The sequence below is a fragment of the Sinocyclocheilus anshuiensis genome, unplaced genomic scaffold (assembly GCF_001515605.1).
Source record: "Sinocyclocheilus anshuiensis isolate Anshui unplaced genomic scaffold, SAMN03320099.WGS_v1.1 scaffold946, whole genome shotgun sequence".
NCBI lineage: Eukaryota > Metazoa > Chordata > Actinopteri > Cypriniformes > Cyprinidae > Sinocyclocheilus > Sinocyclocheilus anshuiensis.
Genome location: NW_015540927.1, coordinates 907,092 through 930,270, shown reverse-complemented (window position 1 = coordinate 930,270; position 23,179 = coordinate 907,092). Strand labels below are relative to the sequence as shown.

General features: G+C 35.4%; 1 protein-coding gene across 1 annotated transcript in view; it reads left to right on the top strand.

The window, feature by feature from the left end:
• LOC107689381 (general transcription factor II-I repeat domain-containing protein 1-like) overlaps positions 1 to 18,255 on the top strand; it is a gene marked incomplete at its 3' end in the record, with an annotated part of 22,368 nt that extends 4,113 nt beyond the window's left edge. The window contains exons 2-22 of the mRNA XM_016487342.1: positions 3,830 to 3,959; positions 4,057 to 4,198; positions 4,321 to 4,500; positions 4,599 to 4,782; positions 5,992 to 6,287; positions 6,459 to 6,554; positions 8,525 to 8,608; positions 9,149 to 9,332; positions 9,869 to 9,894; positions 10,183 to 10,306; positions 11,641 to 11,684; positions 11,801 to 11,881; positions 13,459 to 13,545; positions 15,486 to 15,536; positions 15,619 to 15,684; positions 15,791 to 15,974; positions 16,092 to 16,153; positions 17,388 to 17,450; positions 17,657 to 17,924; positions 18,033 to 18,061; positions 18,164 to 18,255. Coding sequence (XP_016342828.1) covers positions 3,834 to 3,959; positions 4,057 to 4,198; positions 4,321 to 4,500; positions 4,599 to 4,782; positions 5,992 to 6,287; positions 6,459 to 6,554; positions 8,525 to 8,608; positions 9,149 to 9,332; positions 9,869 to 9,894; positions 10,183 to 10,306; positions 11,641 to 11,684; positions 11,801 to 11,881; positions 13,459 to 13,545; positions 15,486 to 15,536; positions 15,619 to 15,684; positions 15,791 to 15,974; positions 16,092 to 16,153; positions 17,388 to 17,450; positions 17,657 to 17,924; positions 18,033 to 18,061; positions 18,164 to 18,255 — 2,469 coding nt within the window. The remainder of the gene's footprint in view (positions 1 to 3,829; positions 3,960 to 4,056; positions 4,199 to 4,320; positions 4,501 to 4,598; positions 4,783 to 5,991; positions 6,288 to 6,458; positions 6,555 to 8,524; positions 8,609 to 9,148; positions 9,333 to 9,868; positions 9,895 to 10,182; positions 10,307 to 11,640; positions 11,685 to 11,800; positions 11,882 to 13,458; positions 13,546 to 15,485; positions 15,537 to 15,618; positions 15,685 to 15,790; positions 15,975 to 16,091; positions 16,154 to 17,387; positions 17,451 to 17,656; positions 17,925 to 18,032; positions 18,062 to 18,163) is intronic.
• Positions 18,256 to 23,179: the final 4,924 nt, after the last annotated feature.

The following is a 23,179-nucleotide window of genomic DNA, read 5'->3' as shown; positions in this document are numbered from 1 at the left end:
AGCCCTAGCCTTAAGCCTTACTTAGTTTGTTTATATGAAGAGATTTTTTTTTATTTGTGTTACTTATTCATTTGATTTGGGGCTTGTTTTAAAATAAAAAATTTTTTTGTTTTGTTATTTACATTTACATTATATTTAAATGTTGTTAATTTGTCATTGACTTACAAATGAGGACAATAGAAGCAATCAAAAGAGCAATAATTGACAAGTGCTATATTAGTATATTATATTATTATTATTATAGTGTTATTTCAATTTCACAAAGAAACGTACAGTATTTCACAAAGAAATGTGCAGCATTTTGTCCAAGCAATAATAAAAGGACACATTTAATTTATAATTTGTCTTAAATATAATTTTGTTAAAAAAAAAATCGTGAATCGAATCGTGAAATCAAAATCGTGAGTTGAGTGAATCGTTACATCCCTAACATACATATATATATATATTGTATGTATGGGTGTAGTTCACCCAAATATTCTGTCATCTTTTACTCAATGCAGAAATGTCTCAGTTTTTTTTTTTAAATCTTGGCTTTTGTCTGTTGACAAAATAAAATTAGCAAAAAGAAAAAAAAAATTATATGGCTGATTTTTTTTTAAAGGAGGAACCCAGATAGCACCTAATAGCAAAACCTGACATTGTGACAAAGTTTTGCATGTGCAAGCACCTTTCACATTTTCTTCATAAATTGTAAAAGTCTTGTTTTATTGTCTGAAAACTTCCTGAACATGCAACGCAGGTTGTGCTAATTCTGACGTCCATTATTACGCTAAAGCATCAGAACATACACAAAAAAAAATTGGCGTTGGATTTACCTCAGAGCTATTTCCACTCAGAAATTCCTAGTAAGTTTCACAAATAATTACAAAGAAACGGCAAGCAACACATTGAATTAAACGTGAAATTTTGAAGTAGAAAGACTGAAATTGTATTTTCTTTTAACACGTACTCCAGTAATCATTTACAAATTCGAAAAATCATTTTTACAGTGTAGCAGGACTTTATTTTTCAACTAAGGACCCAAAGTAGTGAATTAGATCTGGCCGTTTGAATGAATCCGAAATTAACTATAGATATAAGGTGTTGGTGTTCAGATGTTGTATGTAAGATTACGCTCAGGCAGAGGCATCCGGCTTTGAGCTGCAGCAGGATTTATAGGAGGTTTTCAGACAAGTAATAGTAGTACTGGGCTCTCTCTGTGCAGTCTGAGGTTTTGGCTTTACCCGGAGTCTTGGATAATGGCTCCCAGTGTCTGGAGAGATTAAAGGCCAGAGCTGCATTGTTCACATGCCTCGAGATTAGTTTCCAAGGAAACGGTTTGCAGTTGCCATGTGAACACAAGGCCCGGAATTAGGATTGCATTATTTATTTATTTGTTTTACAGCTCACATTCGTCATCCCTGCTGTTTTTGCTTGGTTTTCATCTTTAAACTGTTGTTTGGTGTGTGCTTGTTTTTAAACCCACCTTAGTTTAGTCCGTACTCAAGTTTACAGCTTTCAGAGCCGACGTGGCTGAAATCGAGATTGGATTCAGGGGGGCGTCTGTCGAGAGGGACGGGTAAAGTAGTTCACTTTAGAGGGCTCATGCTTCCAGGCCCTGTCTTGCTTCCAAGGAGAACAAATTAAGGATGAAGGGTTTTACGGCAATAATCTGAGCTAGCTTTAATTGGTTGACAAAGGCTTATCGTAATTAGCTACTTTCACATGTGTGTGACGGATTTTGGTGTATTAGCACAGGGAAGGGTATTACTATCACTTTCCAAAGCTTCTTATAGGTTTTTCCATCCTTCAATACATTTTGTACAGCCGAACATATTTTAAAAAGTTAATGGGGAGCTTGAAGCCTTCTTACTCTAGTATATAATTAACAAAACATATTGGTTTGTTTTTGCACGTAATTATTATGAGTCCATTAATTATGATTAGTTGTTAATGTATTCCCATCATGTCTGTGCTTCCTGCAGACCGTAATCGCAGGGTAGACGGCATATCAGTGTTTCCTACAGAATTCTAATAGCTATTTGCTATGGATCCACCGAAATGAAAATTCTGGGCCGAAACCGAAAATTCTGGATGCACTTGGCCGAAAACTAGGGCTGCCCTCGAATAAAGATTTTTTTAGTCGACTAGTAGTCATTCATTTTTAGTTGACAAATTGCATGTTTATATTAATAAACCATATATAATTCATAATAATAGGCCTCTGGCCTATCAGCGCTCAAGATAAATCTTGCAACAGCACACCGGCAGAAGTGATGATTATGAATGCGTCAGGGAGAAAAACAGCAAGAAGACTGCCTTAACAGTATGATAATTAATTGATAAACTAATGTTATCTGTATTTTCGGCTGCAGCGATGAAGTCGACGGCACTGACTCGTCATCTCCACGGACTGCAGACGTGCATGTTTCATACGGATTACATAATCTGAAAATATTTGTTTTCCATTTGAATTGGTTCATTTAAAAGTAGACATTTTACTTTCTATAGATATATTTTTCATGTCTGTGAGGCAAGCACAGAGTTTCGGTTAATTTTTTTTTTTGACCTGCTCAAGTTCACAGAGGCCTAGATGGCAGAAAGCACACCCTGTTTGCTTTCATTATTTTACAAAAGCACAACGTTTTGTTTTGACCTGCTCAAGTTCACAGAGGCCTAGATGGCAGAAAGCACACCCTGTTTGCTTTCATTATTTTACAAAAGCACAACGTTTTGTTGTTATTGTGAGTGCACACAAATAAAAGTAAACCTTTTACAAATTTGAAAGATGTAGCTATTACTCTATGAGCAAAAATGACAGAGTATTTAAAGTTAAATGCAAATGATCGCACCAGTGCCCCTAAGTTATCTGTCATGCAGTGAGCGTGCTACTATTCAGCTTCCACATTCCGCACAAACACTTGAATAGCACACATTTTTCTAGGTTAACGTTAGAGCAAGCGGCCATGTAATGTTCATAATCATAAATAACAATAATATATAAACAACATACATACAAACAAACCATATTGCTAATGTACAATAAAAAAGTGTAGCCTACATTTTTAAGCTTTCCTTAAAGAAGTAATAATAATTATATATATAAATCTATAATTTAATAAAATAATTTCATTAAAAAAACACAATTTTAGCTTGCTTTCCCAAATTTTTTATTATTATTATTATTATTATTATTATTATATTATTTTTCTGAGAAAGAATGTTTGGATGGCACACTAAAGGATAATATATTAATTACCAACCTATAAAGCCTACATGTTGTCAGTAATAAGCAACTGCACGTTTCATGAAACCTTGAGTATACAAATCATCAATTCATTTCGAAGACAGACATCATTGAAAGTAGTGATAACATGCAGTTCAGTAAGACAGATGCTGATTAAGTAACTTCTCTTATTTAGTGAGTTCATGAAAAGAACTACCTCAGATAAGTCATTTGTTCATGAATTGGATTACACTGAATACTGTTTGTTTCTCTGTCTATCCTGTGTCAACTCAATAGCAAGAGATGCTTTTCACTGTACATCTGTCCCTTATAACATTTTTTATTTGTGTCAAATTAAATATGGTGTCTGCTGTAAGGTCCTTTAACAATCTGATAACAAACTTTGCTGACACTTTATTTTTGTGTACTTGTTACGTTACATGTACTTACTATAGTAATAACATGATTATAAACAACCGTAATAAGTACATGTTGTTAATTCATATATAATTGTTATGTGTTTTTAGTTTTAAGTTAATGAGTAATTAATTTTATATTTAGTGTAGTGTTATAGACCTGCATTGGATTTCAGTGTGCTTTATTCTGTGTCTCTTCCTGCAGAAGAATGGCACAGATACGGAAGCTTGGCTGTGATGGGATGAGGACCAACCCTCGGCCAGAGCTCAAAGTTCCCCAAGTGTCAGCCAGACAAGAAATCCTCACCAGCCTAGTGTCTGCCCTGGGCTCTGTGGTAAGACTGTAACACGTTCTGAGTTTAAAGATACTTACGGTGTGTGTTTAATGCAGAATTTTGGTGGTGGATGACTTGATGTGAATTGTGTTTGCAGTGCTCTGCCATGTCTAAACTCAATGCTGAGGTGGCCTGTGTCACTGTGCATGAAGACAGCGTGATCGCCGTGGGAACAGAGAAGGGAAGAATCTTCCTAAACTCCAGAAAGGAAATACAGACAGACTTTCACAAATTCTGCAGTGAGTTAACACGAAATCAAAGTTGAAAACAATGGTTTTGAATGTAATCTGCACATAATAGTACAGGTGTTTAAATGGTAGTTGTGCTGTTTCCTCAGAAGTAACAGATTTATTTTCCACAGAAGTGTCCTGTCTGCAAGCATTGACCGCCATGAACTCCCACGCCAAAGTTCCTGATGTGGACTGCAGCAGGACTGGCAAAGACTGCGGGCAGCAGGGCAGACAGAGAGCCTTAACAGACACTCATTCCAACATCTTCGTCCTGAGGAAGATGGTGGAGGAGGTGTTCAGCGTGCTTTATAGTAAGCTGATAGTAGCTGATTAAGATTTTCTCTACATTATTGTAGATTTTTGGCACGAATCAAAACACGTTAATCTACTGCGATGTAATGTGTTTCAGGTGAGGCTGTTGGGAAGAGCAGCCTGGTCCCTGTGCCTTATGACTGGATTCTCAAGGATCCCAGCTCAGTGGTTGTCTACGGCCTGCCTGATGGTGTTTCTGTGAGAAAGCCTTCGGAATACGACACCAGGACCTTAATGAAGATCTTAGAGCAGAGCAACCGCATTCGCTTCATAGTCAAAAGGTCTTCTTCTAGTTTATTGTTTATAATATGCTTGTGGAGTCATGGGCAGAAAGCAAAGGCCTGTTCACACAAGGTCTGAATTTTCTGCACAACAAGATTGTGAAATAAAATGGAAAAGTGCATCCCTATGAATTCTTGAATAGATAAAAGACATATCAGCAAAACAAAAGCAAGAAGTAGAATGAAAACAAGAAAAATGATAAAACATGCTGACAAAATGGAAATGTGTTTTTATACCGCTACTGTTCTAAAGTTTGGGGTGAGTAAGATTTTAATACTCATTAATATTTTTAATTCAGCATGAATGCATTAAATTGATCGTAACAAAAAAATCTGTTTCAAATTCAAATCCAATTAATCAAAGAATCCTGAAAAAAAACATGTATCACAGTGTCCAGAAAAACAGTTGGCAGCACAACTGTTTTTGACGGTGAGAATAGGATAAAACATGCTGACAAAATGGAAATGTGTTTTTATACCGCTACTGTTCTAAAGTTTGGGGTGAGTAAGATTTTAATACTCATTAAGTTGGCAGTTGGCAGCACAACTGTTTTTGACGGTGAGAATAGTAATAAATGTTTTTAAACGATCAAATCAGCATATTAGAATTATTTCTGAAGGATCATGTGACACTGAAGACTGGAATAATGGCTGTTGAAAATTCTGCTTTGTCATCACAGAAATAAATTACATTTTAAAATATATTTGAATAGAAAAGAGTTATTGTAAATTGTGATAATATTTCATGATATTACTGTTTTATTGTATTTTTGATCAAAGAAATGCAGCTTTGGTGAAAGAGACTTCTTTCAAAAACTTTTACAAATCTAACTGACTTTCAAACTTTTGAAGGATATACTCTATGTACTGTACCTGTTTAGCACTATATTCATTACAGAATCCATACATCATACAGACATATATCATTATCACATTTTATATATATCATGTTTTACCTTATAATGAGTGGCTCTATTGTCAGATGGTTTATATTTAGCATTAAATCATATGAATAACTGCTCTCATTCAAAAAACATAATTGGTGTGAGTAGTTAGTGTAAGTCATTTGGAAACTCAGAGTAAAGTAAAGTAAAGTTGTTGTTTTTTTTTTGAAGAAGAAATTACTACAATTGTATCATTGTTTTATCATTTTGTCACTATCAGCACCCAATGAACAAAGACCAAAAATGTGTGTATGTGTTTTAATAGAACACCAGAGGAACCCTCTCGGGATGCCAAATACTGTCCGGAAGTCAACCATCACTCTTCGACCTCAAAGAGCGTAAGCAACCACGCCTCTGTCAAACCCTCTGTGCAGGAAGCGTCTGCTAGCAACTCCATGCTCTCCAGCTTCCTGTACGGCATGCCCATGTCCTCCCAGCCTCACCCAGACAGCAAGCTGGACCTGAAGCCCACATCACTGCACAGCATAGGTAAAGAGTGGCTGGGCATGTGGGTGTCCGCTGACGAGAAAGCGGTTCAGGCCAAGGAATGTGCTGACAATGGTATGAGCCTCCTGTTGTTCTTCTATATACATTGGCTGCCAGTATATTTCTATGGATATTAGAGATGCACTTATGATGTGTGATACTACTTGTGTAGGTGCTGCACCATATGGATATGGTTCTTTTTTATGTACTTAACTCTGACTTGCTCTGACTGTGTGTCTCTTCCAGGCGAGAGAGTAGGGCTGGCAGCAGATCTTACCCAGAGCCCTCCCAGCATTCATGTCTCCAAGCGCCTTCTGTTCTCCATAGTGCATGAAAAATCAGGTGGGCGACAGACTGTACTCACCATTACAGCGTCTGGCCAAGGACAAGCTGGCCTTCATTTCAGTGGAAGTTAATTTAAGTTAATTTCCTCCCTAAAATACAAAGACAAAGACAAGGCATCTTCTCACACTTTAAAGGGATAGTTCACCCAATAATTAAAGTTCTGTCATTATTTATTCACACTCATGTCTTTCCAAACCTGTATGCTGTTATGTAGTGAACACAAAAGGAGAATTTTTGAAGAGTCTTAATACAAGTTTTTTTTCCTTATATGTTACGTCCCTCACCAATCAGCTATGGTTCGTCTAGGGGCGACAGACTGTACTCACCATTACAGCGTCTGGCCAAGGACAAGCTGGCCTTCATTTCAGTGGAAGTTAATTTAAGTTAATTTCCTCCCTAAAATACAAAGACAAAGACAAGGCATCTTCTCACACTTTAAAGGGATAGTTCACCCAATAATTAAAGTTCTGTCATTATTTATTCACACTCATGTCTTTCCAAACCTGTATGCTGTTATGTAGTGAACACAAAAGGAGAATTTTTGAAGAGTCTTAATACAAGTTTTTTTTCAATATAGCATAAAAAAGCCCCACCATAAAAGCTGTCCAGATGACTCCTGCACTGTGTTTAAAGTCTTCTGACACCATATGTTAACGTTACGCATGACAATTGAAAATGTTGTAATCATTCCTAATTGTATTAGTCATTATTCACTGCTATTCACCAAAAAAATTACGTTTTTAGGAATACAATTTTATATAAACCAGGTGAATGATATATTAACATTCCCCTCTGTAAAAACCTTCAGAATAAAAAACAAAAAACAGCCTTTAAAGATATGTATTATATTTGAAATCTACAGACACAAATAGATAAAGTGTCATAAAATAAATACCTGAATGTATATTTTGGATGTTTTCTTTCCACTAGTCTGAAAGAATATTTATGGAATCAAATGAAAGTTATAGAAATAAAATAGCACAAAATCTCAAAAAGGATCAATGCTTGAAAAAACAATGGTTTTGCTTGTAGTGTTTTGCCTTCAAGGTTTTCAAGGTATTTTTTGTCCATGTCAGAGCTTTGACTGAAGGGATAAAGCGAACTAGTCATTTGGACTCCTTTCCTTTTTTTGGAGCATGACCTATTGATGTGTTTATTATAAACTGTTCTTTAGTTTATAAAAACATGGTATGATGATTCTTCAGAATTTCTCTTATGTTTCACCTTCAATAGGGTGAATAAATAATGACAGAATTTTTTAGGTGAACTATTCCTCCCAGTAAGAAAACACAGCCATTTTAACTATGTTAAGCTCTCTGGAAAATAAATCAATCATATCTAATGATCCACAAATTGTTCGGTAACACTTTATTTTAAGGACCAATTCTCGCAATTACAGTAATTAGTTGCTTATTAGCATGCATATTACTAGCATATTGCCTATTTATTAGTACTTATAAAGCACATATTAATACCTTATTCTGCTTGACCATATTTTATGATCCCTTAATCCAACCCCGTACCTAAATTTAACAACTACCTTACTAACTATTAAATTAGGAGTTTGTTCAGGGAAAGCTCTTAGTTAATAGTGAGTATGTGTTCCCTATTCTAAAGGGTTACCGATTGTTCTTTATATATGAGTGGTATTTGCTACAGGCGGGTGAGACATAAAGAGAGCTGAACTTGGCAGAGTGGGCAGTAGTAACGGGAGTTTAGCCAGGTCACCTGGGCTACCAAAGTCTGTTCCTCTCAAAAGATCAGCATGAGATCTTCAGTGACTGCAGAGAGTCAAGACCTGCCTTAATTGTCTCCTATGTCTAAAAGTACAGAGGAAAACCTCAATGTATGCAAATGCATTTCACAAAATGTTAATTGAGACTGTGACATTATTGCTTTTGCCTTAATAGGGAACATATAAAATTTGATTGTTACATGATACTTTTTTTTTGGTATCTCATGCACAGAAAAATGGGATTCGTTCATCAGGGAGACTGAGGATATCAACACCCTTCGAGAATGTGTTCAGATCCTCTTCAACAGTAGATATGGTGAGCTGAAGTCACAATGCAGAATTCACAGTCATACCAAGCTACAATAAAATACTGCATATTAATGATAGCTGGAGCATGTCATTTTTTTCAGTGTTAACCTTGACATATAAAATACTAGTGCAAACAATCATTTTTTTTTGAAAAATGTATTAAACCTTTAGAAAAAAAACTCAATTGTTGATAACTTAGAGGCCTTCTAAATGTGTGGATCAAAAATACAGTAGGCTTTATAGGGTTAAAGTTTTTTCTCTTATCCCAGATTAATATGCAGATAACTGTAAGTAAACCATTAGTAGGTTGAGTCATCTGAAAGGTGTAAACACTGTACCTCTGTGGTGCTATCAAAACAACCAGCAACACTGGCTCAACCAATGGTGTGTGTTTGGGGCGGGGCCACCTTTTTTGGTTGACCAATGGCAGTTAGGGGATTGTTTTAAAACCTGTTTTAAAACACCATTTAAAATGTTTTCGATGCTGGTAGTGCAGAGTATCACATACTTCAGCTTTAACTTATCACTTGTTTGATGTTCATTTCAGCTGAAGCATTAGGCCTGGATCACATGGTTCCTGTGCCATACCGGAAAATCGCCTGTGATCCTGAGGCGGTAGAGATCATTGGAATTCCAGACAAGATTCCCTTCAAGAGACCATGCACTTACGGTGTGCCTAAACTCAAACAGATCCTGGAAGAAAGGCATGCTGTCCGCTTTGTTGTTAAAAGGTTTGAAACTCCATCTAAACATTCCTTTATTGGAGAACTAATGTTGACCTGATGAGAGAGATTTCCTTCTGTGTCAGTTAAGATGAATTGAGCCGTAGTCAGAGTTAAACCAGAATAGTTAAACTGAAACAGCGGCAGTGTGATTTGTAGCTCTTCCAATTTCAACATGTGACGACAGTGTCAGAGATTTAATTACTGATAACCTTTCATTTTCTGTGTCATGTAATTAACTGTGTGGCTCATTGAAAATGAATCCAGATATTGGTACTGGATATACTGAGTTTTTAATTTGCTTCATAAGAAAATAAAAATGTCTAGCCGTCTTTGCCATCTGGCAGAGCGGCGCTAGGCATCCAAAGTGGAGCGTCATGCTGGTTGTGGTAACCATTGCCATACATGAGCCAGCGTGGAGCCGCTGATTTGGCGTAATGAGGAAATCTCCTGCTGCTCGGCACTAGACATGCGTAGACAGCATTTCAATGTTTTAATATGCTTATGGCTCACATGAACTCACAATTTTCTTTTTCTTTTCTTAGAATGTTTGACGAACGAATTTTTACTGGTAAGCATTTCCTTAACCAGTATTTGTTTGGCTCCTGTTTACCTAATGCACTTATTATAATGTAATAGCATTGTTATTACATAGCATGGTATCTTTTTTTGCACGGTAAAAAGTGAAAATGTCCTGTTGTTACCTAAGGAGCTATTTCTACCTTGCCTGACCTTTAACAAATTAAATTGTTTTGTTTAACCTTATATAGACAGGTTTATTCAGTCTTATTCAATAATATTTCTGATTGAAATGAATTAGATGTTACAACATTAAGCACATTTTAACATTTTCTGCAAGCTGCTGGTAAAGTAGCTAAGGATGAGGGCAAACAGGATGGTGCCGCTCCTGAGGACGGATTCCCAGACGGCCTCAGGGTCCCGAGCTCTTCTCTAGAGCTGATCAGCAACACTCACAGTAGCAGGTACCAATTTACCTTTCCTGTCACCACAGAAGCATAATATCTGTATTTTCTTAGAGATAGATTGCGTCTTTTTACTTTCCTGTAGCCATACACTGAAATTTCAGCTGTAGGAAAGAAATTTCAGCTGAAAATGTGACCTGAAACTCTGTTGAAACAAATCTGATAACTTTGGCTACGTTCACACTGCAAGCCTTAGTGCTCAGTTCTGCTTTATTGCTCAGATCAGATTTTTTGTTTGGCTGTACACATCATATTTTTTGTGGCCAAAATCAGTGTGGATTGCTCACAGCCTCGAACTGACCCGTATGTCCAAAGGAACAATTACAAGATGATTTCATATACAGGCAATAAGAAGGATGAAGACAAGGATGAAGAGAAAGAGAGCAAAGTTTTTCAAGTTTGCCCTTAAGTTTTTGCTTTACCATAATACTTACACCTCACTGTCCCTCCACTGGCTACCATCATGACTGTCTTCCATATTATCCGAGCGACCAAACGACTACCGTTGTGTAAAATCTTTGGAGTGCATTGTGTCAGCGCAGAAATGTGACGAATGTCAATCTAGAGTGACGTAAAAGTCTGATGTGACTTTGGCTGAAATTATTGTGGTCTTAGTCTGCCTGAAAATAGTCCCCAGCACGCTCCCTGTGCAAGCAGGTGGTCACGTTGGTTATGTTGACGGAAGTTAGCCTATTTTCAGGCGCTGCGTAATATCATTGCGCCTGCTGCACCCATGGTACGGCAGCAAAGTTCCTTGATTATTATGCCGGAATGAGAGTATAGTTCCTAGCCATATCGGCCTAGAAAATCACAACTTTTCATTTTCCGTCGGTCTTAGTACACGATGTAACTACAGAAGAGTCACGTTTTAAATAGGAAAACTATAGAAACTCTTTGGTCATTTTTGAGCGAGATGCTAACGGTCTAATCAGATTCAATGATCTATGCTAAGCTACAGCTGAAAGTGCTACCGCCAGACCCGGAGATCGGCTGAATTGATTCGAAAACGGTAAAACTCAACTGTTTAACTCTAGGGGAGTTGGAAAATGAGCCTATTTTCAAAAACAGTGGAGTGTTCCTTTAATAAATGTTTTCTGCATAGATTTTATTTTTTATATATTATAGGCTAACAATGTATTGTTATTCAAAACCAAGACTAATTTAAAATCAGAAATGTCGACTTTTGGCCTAGTGTGTCAGATGTTCCGCATTTGGCCTTGAAATTTCTTTCGGGTACAACCATTTTTTCTTGTAATTAAGAAAATAATGGAGAAATAACTAGTAAAGATGCATTTGTGTGCAAAATGCTGAAGGAAATCTTGTTTTTGTTTCAGATCAACAAGCTCCTGTGTCAGTCCTTTGGCTGAGTGTGAAGCAGGTAGACTGTCCGCTCATCATTTTAATACAGCTTTGGCTTCTGCCTTGCAGTTTTATGATTATAAAACATATTCTATGTGTAAAATTCTAAATAAACCAGTGTGCTTTATTTTTCAGGGCCATCTGGGGACTGTCTTCCTTTGAAAAAGATCAAAACGGAGCCCCCAGATGGTGAAATTATCCAGGTGACAGTGCCAGGTATGGTCTCCCAGCCCCACAGTAAAGCTCACGCTGAGAGTTTTAATATTTCAGCCTGGTACTTCAAGTTTTGTTCTCTTTTTGGTGTTATTGTTAGTTAACAACAATCATCTGTGCAGAAATTTAAATAAAGTTGTGAGTTGAAAGCAGCATGAAATCCCTGTAGGTCTACTGGATGGGAATGCATTAGCATATTTCACTTACTCACAGAGAGGAAGTGTGTCTCTGATGGTTGCCTTCTGATTTAAAAATATTTGCTCTCATTTTCCACCCTGCTGTGCAGTGATCTGAGCCTTTGAGGACAGGCAGGACATTTTGCACAAACTAAACTGGAGGAACATCATATATATGAACTGAAAATTTGAGCTCAAGTGCTGCATGAACAATATTGAAAAACATCATTGAAATCAAATGTGACTTTTTACCTCGTCTTTACCTTCCGACCTTAATTAAAGACCCTATTCATGTAAAAAAATTTACATTCTTAAATATCTTTAATTTTAAATTAAAGTTTAAATTTCCCTCGCTTCAGCAGTGCACGTTATTTTCACAATCTTTCATCAAAATGTATTTTTTCCGTCTCTTAAACCACTTTTCAATACATCTACTTTGAAACACCTGTCAAACAGAGAACACTATTTATGATCCTGTCAATCCACGATGGATAAAAGCAATTTCTGTGCATTTTTTTGTTTTGTCATTTAACATCCTGTTTCACTTGGAAATATGTTAGATTATGGAAGGACTATGAATTCTGCATCATGTTGACTTTAAAATCAAATGGGGTCTTATTTACTTTCTTAATAAATATCACTGGTTTATACAAAATGTTCAGCACTCTTCAAAAGTTTGGAGTCAGTGAGATTTTTTTTTAAAGAAATTAATACATTTTAGCAAGGATGCATTATATCGATCAGAAGTGACAGTAAAGAAATTTATAATATTACAAAACTATATTAAATAAATGCTGTTCTAGATTCTTTTGATGAATTTCTATTCATCAGTCATGGCTAAAAATTCAGTTTTGCCCTCATAGGAATAAATTATATTTCTGATTCTGATTCTGATTCTGATTTCTGATATTTCAAATAAATTCTGTTCTTTTAAACTTTCTATTCATCAAAGAATCCTGAACAAAATGATGGTTTCCACACACACACACACACACACACACACACACAAAAGCTGTTTTCAACGTTGATAAAAATAAGAAATTATTATCTGAAGGATCATGAGACACTGAAAACTGGAGTAATGGCTCCATATATAAATTTTAAATATATAATAAGAGAAAACAATTATTTTGAATTGTAATAATATTTCACATATTTCTGCATTTTTGATCAAATAGATGCAGCCTTGGTTAACAAAAGAGACTGGCCTCATAGTGGATGATTCATCTATGCATTATATTCTAAAAATTATTTGCCAATTTTATCAGCATAAATTGAACCCCGATCAATACATCATATTATCAAAATTTAATGCAGTTTGAATGCCATTTCATTTTGTTTTAAATTTACATCCAACTTCTCACTTTCTCTTTTCTCGTCTTTCTCTCATCTTCTACATCTCAGAGTCCAATACGTCTACAGAAGAGCTAAGTGAGCCTCAGGCCGAGCGGGTGACCCCTGACCTCTGTCGTCCCAAGGAGCCTGTAGCAGGTAGCTTCTTACCTTATATCTGAATGTAGTTTCACATCCATCTTTTCAATCTCGTGCCTCTGGTAGTACATACCAGAGATAATCCCAAACATATGACATATCAAAGCCTCTAAAATAACCCGCTCCAATTTCTCATCCAGTTACATATCCCTCTGCCCGGTCTGTACCTGCCCTCCTACAAGCTTTTAATGCCGGTCTCATAATCTTTACATGTACATGTGCATGTCCGTCCAACTAACTGCCAAGTCCATTCTTGTAAGACATTTCAGTGAGCTTATGCTCAACATGGATATTACTAATAGTGCTGATTAAGCCACTGCGTTGTGTGGAGTATTTTAACTGATGATAATAACATAGGTTAAAATGTGGTAAGACAAGAGTTTTACATTTCTCATTCAACTCCAATCCCAATCCCCCAGTCTTACCCAAACAGTAGTCTCACCCGAGTCAGATCCAGTGTCAAACCTGTTCCCAGTGCTGTGCTAGTTTACCCACTACAATAAACCCACATCCAATAGAATTCCCTAAATAGACTCCCAGTGTTAGCGCCCCTACTATATAGAAATACACTGTGAGTTGATATGAACGCTCAACTGCTCTGATGTATGTACAGTATTTAACAGGAAGGAAACCTTGGTTATTGAAAAATGTGTTTTAAAATTTCTTTTTTAGTTATGCTATAAAATATTTTGTTGTCTAGGTGTTGTTGTTTTTTTGTAGAGTAAGTCTTGCAGGAAAGCCAGAGATGTCAGATTTTTTGAGTTGGTTCTTTTCCATGAATTGATTTGGTCAGAATGATTCATTAGTGAATCAGTCTGAATCAAAATGAGTTTTAAAAATCCTTATTCACGAATCATGAATGACTGGCAAGGCTATAGAAAAGTCATGGAAATTCATTGGTCACAAAGTGTGGTTTATACAAAAAGTTTGGGGTCAGTAAGATTTTCTAAAGAAATAAATACTTTCAGCAAGGATGTATAACATTTATAATGTTACAAACTATTTCTATTTCAAATTAATGTTGTTCTTTTGAACTTTTTATTCATCAAAGAATCTTGAAAAAAAATGTAACCCAGTTTCCACAAACATATTAAGCAGCACAACTGTTTTCAACATTGACGATAATAAGAAATGTTTCTTGAGCACCTGCAGTAATGATGCTGAAAATTCAGCTTTGCCATTACAGGAATAAATTACATTTTAAAATACATGAAAATAGAAAGCAGACGTTTTAAATTGTAAAAATATTTCACAATATTGCTGTTTTTACTGTATTTTTGATCAAATAAATGCAGCCTTGGTGAGCAAAAGAAACTTCTTTAAAAAAAAAAAAAAAAATCTTGCCAACCCCAAACATTTGAACAATAGTGTATTTACTATTTTTTTTAAGAATTTAATATTTGAATCTGTATTTTACCTTTACATTTACATTTAGTCATTTAGCAGACGCTTTTATCCAAAGCGACTTACAAATGAGGACTATGGAAGCAATCAAAATCAACAAGAGAGCTTAAAAATAAATATATTTTTAAAAATATATTTAAAAATAAATATAAATATAATCTGTTATTGCAGTTTTGTTTATTTTTAAATAATTTAATGGCTTTATTTTATACTTTGCAAGTTATTTATAAACATTCGGTTACTTTTGTTATAATTTTTAAAAATTACTTGTACAGGAGTCAGGTGTAGAAACTTGGCATTGTTGAAGCGTTCATATTAACTCACAGTTTAAGCATTTTGACTCGTAATTAATAACACTGGATTTGTTATGTTGAAGTTTGCATTACACAAATGGTCACTGGCGTAAACCACAGGTGAGTTGAATCATCAAAACACCTCCTGCAAGCTTGTAGACATTACATCATCAAATCATACACACAGGAATATTTCCCATGTGCTACACTCATGTTAATGTTATTCTGTTTGCATCTCTGCAGAAGATTTAACGCCGAAGTCTACAACTCAAGGGCTCAAGAGAGCTGTTGAAGGTAAAACTCCATTTCGAAAGATCACTCAGCTTTGTCTTTAGATATTTTAGGCTGTTGGTGTGATTGTCCTCCCTTTCCCCAGAAGACATCGGAGAGATGATCCTTCAGCTGCGAAATCAAGTCGAGAGCCTGTTCAGCTCCAAGTACAGTGAGTCATGGACTTACTCACTCACTCGATGATTTACAATCAACTGTCACAGCAGCCTGCATATTTGCCAGTCAACCAGTCAAATCATCTCTCTTTCTTGTTCTAGGTGAGGCTCTTGGTCTGCCTGAACCGTCTAAAGTGCCGTATTCCAAGTTCCAGATGTATCCAGATGACCTGTATGTCACAGGGCTGCCAGAAGGGATGACTTTTCGAAGGCCGAACTGTTTAGGAGCAGCAAAACTTCGGAAGATTCTTGCCGCCAGTAGTCAGATTACATTTGTTATAAAGAGGTATACTCATACAAAACACATTAAAATGATCTGACAAATTTGTTCAGACTCGCATAAAACCACTACAGTGTCTAAAGAAGTGATGTAACAACGATGTGCCTTTTTTGTTTTGGTCAGGCCAGAATTGTTGACAGAACAGGTCAAACATGAAGGTGTCTCTAAGACGACCTCTGATTCAGGTGAAGTCATTTTATTTTATTTTATTTTTTTATTTTATTTTATCTGGGGGGTTTTATTTTATTTGCAGGGGTTTTGTTTTTTGTTTTGCTTTGTTTGTTTTTGGTTTTGTTTTAACTGTCCATTTTATATGTGTAGTCGTTCTGTATTAGCCAAAATATCACTTTTGTTATAAATCTAATATAATTAGGGATGCACGATATTAGATTTTTGCCAATATCCGATATGCCGATATTTTTCAACTCATTTTGGCCGATAGCCGATGCCGATACCGATATATTTCCTTTTGTTTGGAAAAAACACCAAGTCTCTCCTGTACAGAAATTATAAGCAAATTATTTTTAATTTTTTTTTTAGTTTTTAACAATAACTTATTTGTTAGAATGAAATAAACAACAATGAAGTTCTTTTATAATGACACAGATTTGAAAATAACTATAAATAAACTATATTCAATCGCTGCATTTTTTTTTCCAGAAAGATGCAGTGGTAACCTTAACATTTTATTTTAAGATTTAACATTTGTAAATGGTCTAAAGCAAGAGTTGTAAAAATTCAGAAAATCTTTTAGAGCTCATAATTTGTTTATAACATATAACGTGTATAAAACGTGTAATATAACATATTACACATTAATGAATAAATCAGTATATATAAAATTATTTAAGTGACATGTTTGTGTTTTTTTTTTTTCATTATAAGCTATAGCTTCTGAACTTTAATTCAAAACATACTCATGATTTTATGGCATCAATTACTGCTTTATTTAATCAGAAACACAGTCTAAATATTATATGTGTATTTTGCTATAATTTTATTAGAAGTAGGTCAACAGCGCCCCTTACATAATTAAAACTCCTTACTGAGCGGGCAATAGGACCCGGGGGAGGCTGCTGCCGCTGCACGTGCTATTACATTTTACTCTATCATACACCTATTCTGTACCTGCATTCTCAGTTTAAATGCAGCGATTCAAAACAGTGAATCTAATCATCATTCAGGCAAAACTTTGCTTCAAGAATGAGCCACAATGCTGACATGATCTAATCGCTAGCACACCCTGAGCACATGGGAGTTAATGTATTCCTCTTATCGGCAAGACATATCGGCATCATTTTTCATATCTGGCCGTTGCCGATATTTACATTTAAAGCCATTATCGGCCGATTCCGATATTGGTCCGATTATATCGTGCATCCCTAAATATAATGCTTCTTTTGATTAAATGTTCAGCAGAGACTGACTCCAAAGACCAATCAGATGACCCGGGACTTGCCTCCAAAAGACCAGGATTCTCAGGTAACACCATGATTAAGATATCAGGCGTTGTACACAGTAAGTTTGTGACTTTATTACATCCTGACTAAATGAAGTGATTCAGTTGATCCATGTGCCAAGTGTTCATCTTTTGGATGCCAGTTCATGTTCAAAACTTAATTCCTTCTAACCTTTCCCGATATGCTATCACTAAACCGTTGGCTTTTCTAACATTGTTCTGCCCGCAGACAGTTTAGAGGCCAAGCTCTCCCGTATCGACTTGGCGAACACTCTGCGAGAGCAGGTCCAAGACCTGTTCAACAGGAAATACGGCGAGGCACTGGGCATTAAGTATCCTGTGCAAGTGCCTTACAAGAGGATCAAGAGTAACCCTGGCTCAGTGATTATCGAGGGCTTGCCCCCTGGCATCCCCTTCAGAAAACCCTGTACCTTCGGCTCACAGAATCTAGAGAGGATATTAGCGGTGGCAGACAAGATCTCTTTCAGTATTACAAGGTGAGGGGCTGCGCCAAGTTTTTGAAGAGCTTTCGAACTTTTAAATCTTTTTAAATAAGAAAAAAAAAGTGATTGATTTGTGTATTTTTGTCTTTTTTATATTTTCAGGCCTTTCCAAGGGCTTATTCCCAAGCCAGGTAAGCTGTGAAAATTTCATAGCACTGCTTTTTTAAAATTGTCTATATTTTTGCTGAATTACTCATGGAAATAAGTGAATCAAATCCTTTTTACTTTGCCAGCACCACGACGAATAACCATATTGAAGAAAGGTTACACCCCAATAAGTGGTAAGAATAAGGCATCATTTATGATAGATTTAGTGTTGTGGTTATTTATTGCGGTAAAGAAGTGTCTACAAATCGACGCAAACGTAAACGAGTACTTGACAACAGTCAAGCATCCATGCCCACTGGAGCAGACTCAACACTATCAACCAGTCAGATTCCTGTCATGGTAAGCAAACATATTATAGATGAGTGGTTTTATAATTACACTTTTTTTTTATTTTCTTTACTTCGTCATAAAAGACTTTTTTCATCCCAGAATACGTTTATAATGTGACATTTTTTGAACAAGATTCAATGAGGAATAAAATGTGGAGTAGGACTTAATAAATAGGCAGTTAGGTACTCGTTAACTAATGTTACAAAAGTGTTCAAAAGTGTGGGGTTAGGAAGAATTTTATTTATTTATTTTTTAGAAATTCATAATTTTATTCAGCAAAGATGCATGAAATAGATTAAACACAATTGTGATGTTGCAAAAGATTCCTATCTCAAATAAAATGCTGTTTTTTTTTCTTTCTATTCATCAGTAATCCTGAAAAAAAGTATCACAGTTTCCACAAAAAATATTAATCAGAACAACTGTTTTTAATATTGATAATAATACTGTTTCTTGAGCCCAAAATCAGCATTTTAGAATGATTTCTGAAGGATCATGCGATGCTGAAAATTCTACTTTGCCATCAAAAGAAAAAATTACATTTTAAAATATATTAAAATGGAAAACGGTTATTTTAAATGGTAATAATAATAGTAATATAGTAAAAATAGTAGTAAAATAGTAATATTTAGCTATATTACAGTTTTAATGTATATTTGATCAGATAAATACAGCCTTGGTGAGCATAATAGACTTTAAACTTTAAAACATAAATAATCGTACCGACCCCAAACTTTTGAATTGTATTGTGTACAGTACAATCGCTTGTGCAGCCTAGATGACATCAACTGAATAGTAATTTTACAGTCAGCACAAGTTCTTACATTTTGTTAAAACACAAAATATTTCAAACACAGATCATTTTTGCACATTTAGACCATGAACATGAATTAAGAGAGTAAATGGGGTCCATTCAAATGAATTTTCATGTTGACCTTCAAAGTGGCTAATTTTTACTAACTGAACTACTATTAAAAAGTCCTTTTTTTCTTTTTCAGCAATGGCCCATGTACATGGTGGACTATAGTGGAGTGAATGTTCAAGTTCCTGGAAAAGTCAAATACTAATAAACTTTCTGATTCCGTACGAAAGACTTCTACCGTTAAGGGACCTTTTTTTAATAAACCTGACGTTTCTGAATGCTAAATTCAGCTTTCTTCAGAGCTGTGGCAGATCCTGCGGCTCGCGCATGGAGACGCCTGTGTGTTCTGGCAGGTATTAGAGAGTGTGAACTGTTGGATGCAGTTGTTTCTGAATGAAGTGCTAATGATGGAAAAACACGGCAGTAAATCAATCTGCTAGTGCTTTATTACTTAGAGGAATAGTACTCAACCTCACGTCAGTCCAAAAACAAATGCTTTTGATTTTTTTTGTGGAACACGAAAATAGAAATCATGTAAAAGAAGATTTGTTCTGTGTGAAGATTTGTCAAAAACGGACTTTTAAAGGAATAGTTCATCCAAAAATGTAAATCTGCTGAAAATGTACACACCTTCAGGCCACCCAAGATGTATATGGGTTTATTTATTCATCAAAACAGATTTGGAGAAATTTAGCATTGCATCACTTGCTCACCAGTGGATCCTCTGCAGTGAATGGGTGCCGTCAGAATGAGAGTCCAAACAGCTGATAGAAACAAAACATTAATCCACACGACTCCAGTCCAGCAATTAATGTATTGAGAAGTGAAAAGTTTATTACTTAAAACCATCGCTTCTAGCCAAAATACCAGTCCATAATAACACTTATTTATTTGTTTAGAACTGTTTTGGACGGTATACTGCAAATTCCTCTTCTAATTCAGACGAGACTGTTTTTCAATGGAGATACCAATATTATGGATAGAGGATGCAAGTTTTTCCTGGAAGCAATGGTTTGAAATTAAAAATGTCTTGATGAATTTATTACAAAACAATATTTGATGGTCTGGAGTCTTGTGGATTACTGCGACGTTTTTAATCAACTGTTTGGACTCTCATTCTGGCGGCACCCATTCACTGCAGAGGATAATGCTCAATTTCTCCAAATCTGTTCTGATGAAGAAACAATCTCATCTACATCTATATCTTGGATGGCCTGAGGTTGAGTGCATTTTCAGCAAGTTTTCATTGTTGGGTGAACTGTTCCTTTAAGTGTTCCACTAAAACATGAACAGCATACAGGCTTGGAGCGACATGAGAGTGAGTGAATAGGAAAGGGAAAGGAAAAGGAAAGGACGTGACGTGTGGCCAAGTGTGTCCCAAACTTGGAATTTGTGCTCTGCATTTCACCCATCCAAGTGCACACACACAGCAGTGAGAAGTGAACACACACACACACCGTGAACACACACCTGGAGCAGTGACAGAACTATTCCTTTAGGAGGTTGGTTGTAAAAGGAGTAGCCGTTATTTGCGTATCAGATGAACTATAATGCTTTTGTAATAGCAGAGCAGTAAGAACGGGATTTGGGATTTGTTTTTTTCCCCAAATACGTCAAATCACTGTTGGTATACACAGCCTTGTTTGGTGCCGAGAGCTCGTAGAGTATGTGCTTACTGGATACGACCCCTGTTGAAAAAACCAGCATATGCTGTCAAAACATACCTAACCAGCATATGCTGGTTTTTTCAACAGGGACTCCTGTAGTTTTCTGGGTCTCATGCCTTGCAAATGTTTGTATTATTTATTTATTTATTTAAATAAAAACTTGTATATGCAGAGAATGTAATCTACCACATTCAGTATAGAGCATAAAGTACTGAATGACTAACGATGCTAAAAACAGCTAGCTACTGTATGTATTCAGAAAGAAACATCTGCTTCAGGTTTCGGGATGGAAAAGCCCTAACATGATAGCACTAACTTATATTCAACTGAGAGACTTTTTGTATTCTTTTAGCTTTGTAAGTTACTCTTAAGTTCGTTAAAGTGGGGTATTTCCCGGAGAAAACATCATGAATGTATTGTTTGTAACGGAAAGAATGCTATAATGTTATTATGTAATGACCGTCTCTGGAATCGCCAGTATTTATATGCTGTACCTTAATGCCATTTAGGCCTTTCAAATAAAATGTGTTGCCTTGCGTTTGTGTGATCATGATGTGAATGTTGTTATGCAGTGAAAGCCTTGGAAATATGTGATCTCACATGGAAACTAGATTAATGGAGAAGAAAAATTAACATTCCAGAAACATAAGACCATCATTAGCACCATCTGCTGGCTTGAAAGCAATATCACACATTTTCACAGATTTTTTACAATATTTTTCACTAAAAAATACAGTAAAAACTAAATCTACCATTTGAAAGGACTGTTTTCTATTTGAATATATTTTTAAAAATGTATTATTCCTGTCATGCTAAAGCTCCATTACATTTCCCGGAGAAAACATCATGAATGTATTGTTTGTAACGGAAAGAATGCTATAATGTTATTATGTAATGACCGTCTCTGGAATCGCCAGTATTTATATGCTGTACCTTAATGCCATTTAGGCCTTTCAAATAAAATGTGTTGCCTTGCGTTTGTGTGATCATGATGTGAATGTTGTTATGCAGTGAAAGCCTTGGAAATATGTGATCTCACATGGAAACTAGATTAATGGAGAAGAAAAATTAACATTCCAGAAACATAAGACCATCATTAGCACCATCTGCTGGCTTGAAAGCAATATCACACATTTTCACAGATTTTTTACAATATTTTTCACTAAAAAATACAGTAAAAACTGTAAATCTACCATTTGAAAGGACTGTTTTCTATTTGAATATATTTTTTAAAATGTATTATTCCTGTCATGCTAAAGCTCCATTACTCCAGCTTTCAGTGTCACATGATCCTTCAGAAATCATGCTGCTCAAGAACCTTTTCTTCTTATTATTATAGCTGTTAAATACAGCAATAATTGTGTGGAGGTGTTTCCATTTTTTCGATGAACAGAAAGATTGAAATATAAAATGGAAAATAGAAATGTGAATTATTTGAAATTATTTAAAATAGAAATCTTTATTAACATTACTAATGTTAATTTCTTCATTGTCATTTTACATTTTTTGTTGCACATTTTGCATTTATTTATTGCACATACAATGCAAGACGGAACATATCAACATCGTAAAGAACACCACACTCACATACAAAAAAATTATAATAATTTAATGGACTATAACAAAGACATGAATTTGAACAATGAGGAGCATATGTTTCCCATCTTTTACTTAGTTTTCTTTGAAATATTTGAAAGCAAATATTTTGAAATATTCTCACAAAATTTTTGAAATAAAGGAGTGTTTACATTTCTTCTATTTACATGTGTAAATGTGTACATTTTCACCCAGCACATTTACAGGGAATTCAATATATCCTAAAACAGGGTATTTTCTAAAACTAAGGGATAAATATGATTATTTTTCACTGAAATATAATTGAAAACATCCACCCAAAAATTAGAGGTAAAATCACAGCAGTAAAGGGCGTTCAAGAGTTCCAGGAAAGGAAGAACAAACTGAAATCTCTTCTGTAAAATTTGCCATGTGGATATATTCTAAACAGGATTTTTTTAACAAGCCTCTTTAACCTTTGGGGCAACAGGGCCAGTGTTAGAGAGTGAACGAAACTTCAACATCACCAAAGCTGCAGCACACTGAAAGTCACCAACATGCTTAAAAATAATGTATATAATTAACTGTAAATTATATAATTTACTGTAAATTATGTTTAATTTACTTTTTAACAAGCTATGTATGTACGTTACTTCTTTATAAAAAGGTGTGGAGGGACCTTTATTTTGCCATTTGTCATATTGTCTATAAATGCTTTCAAAATAAAA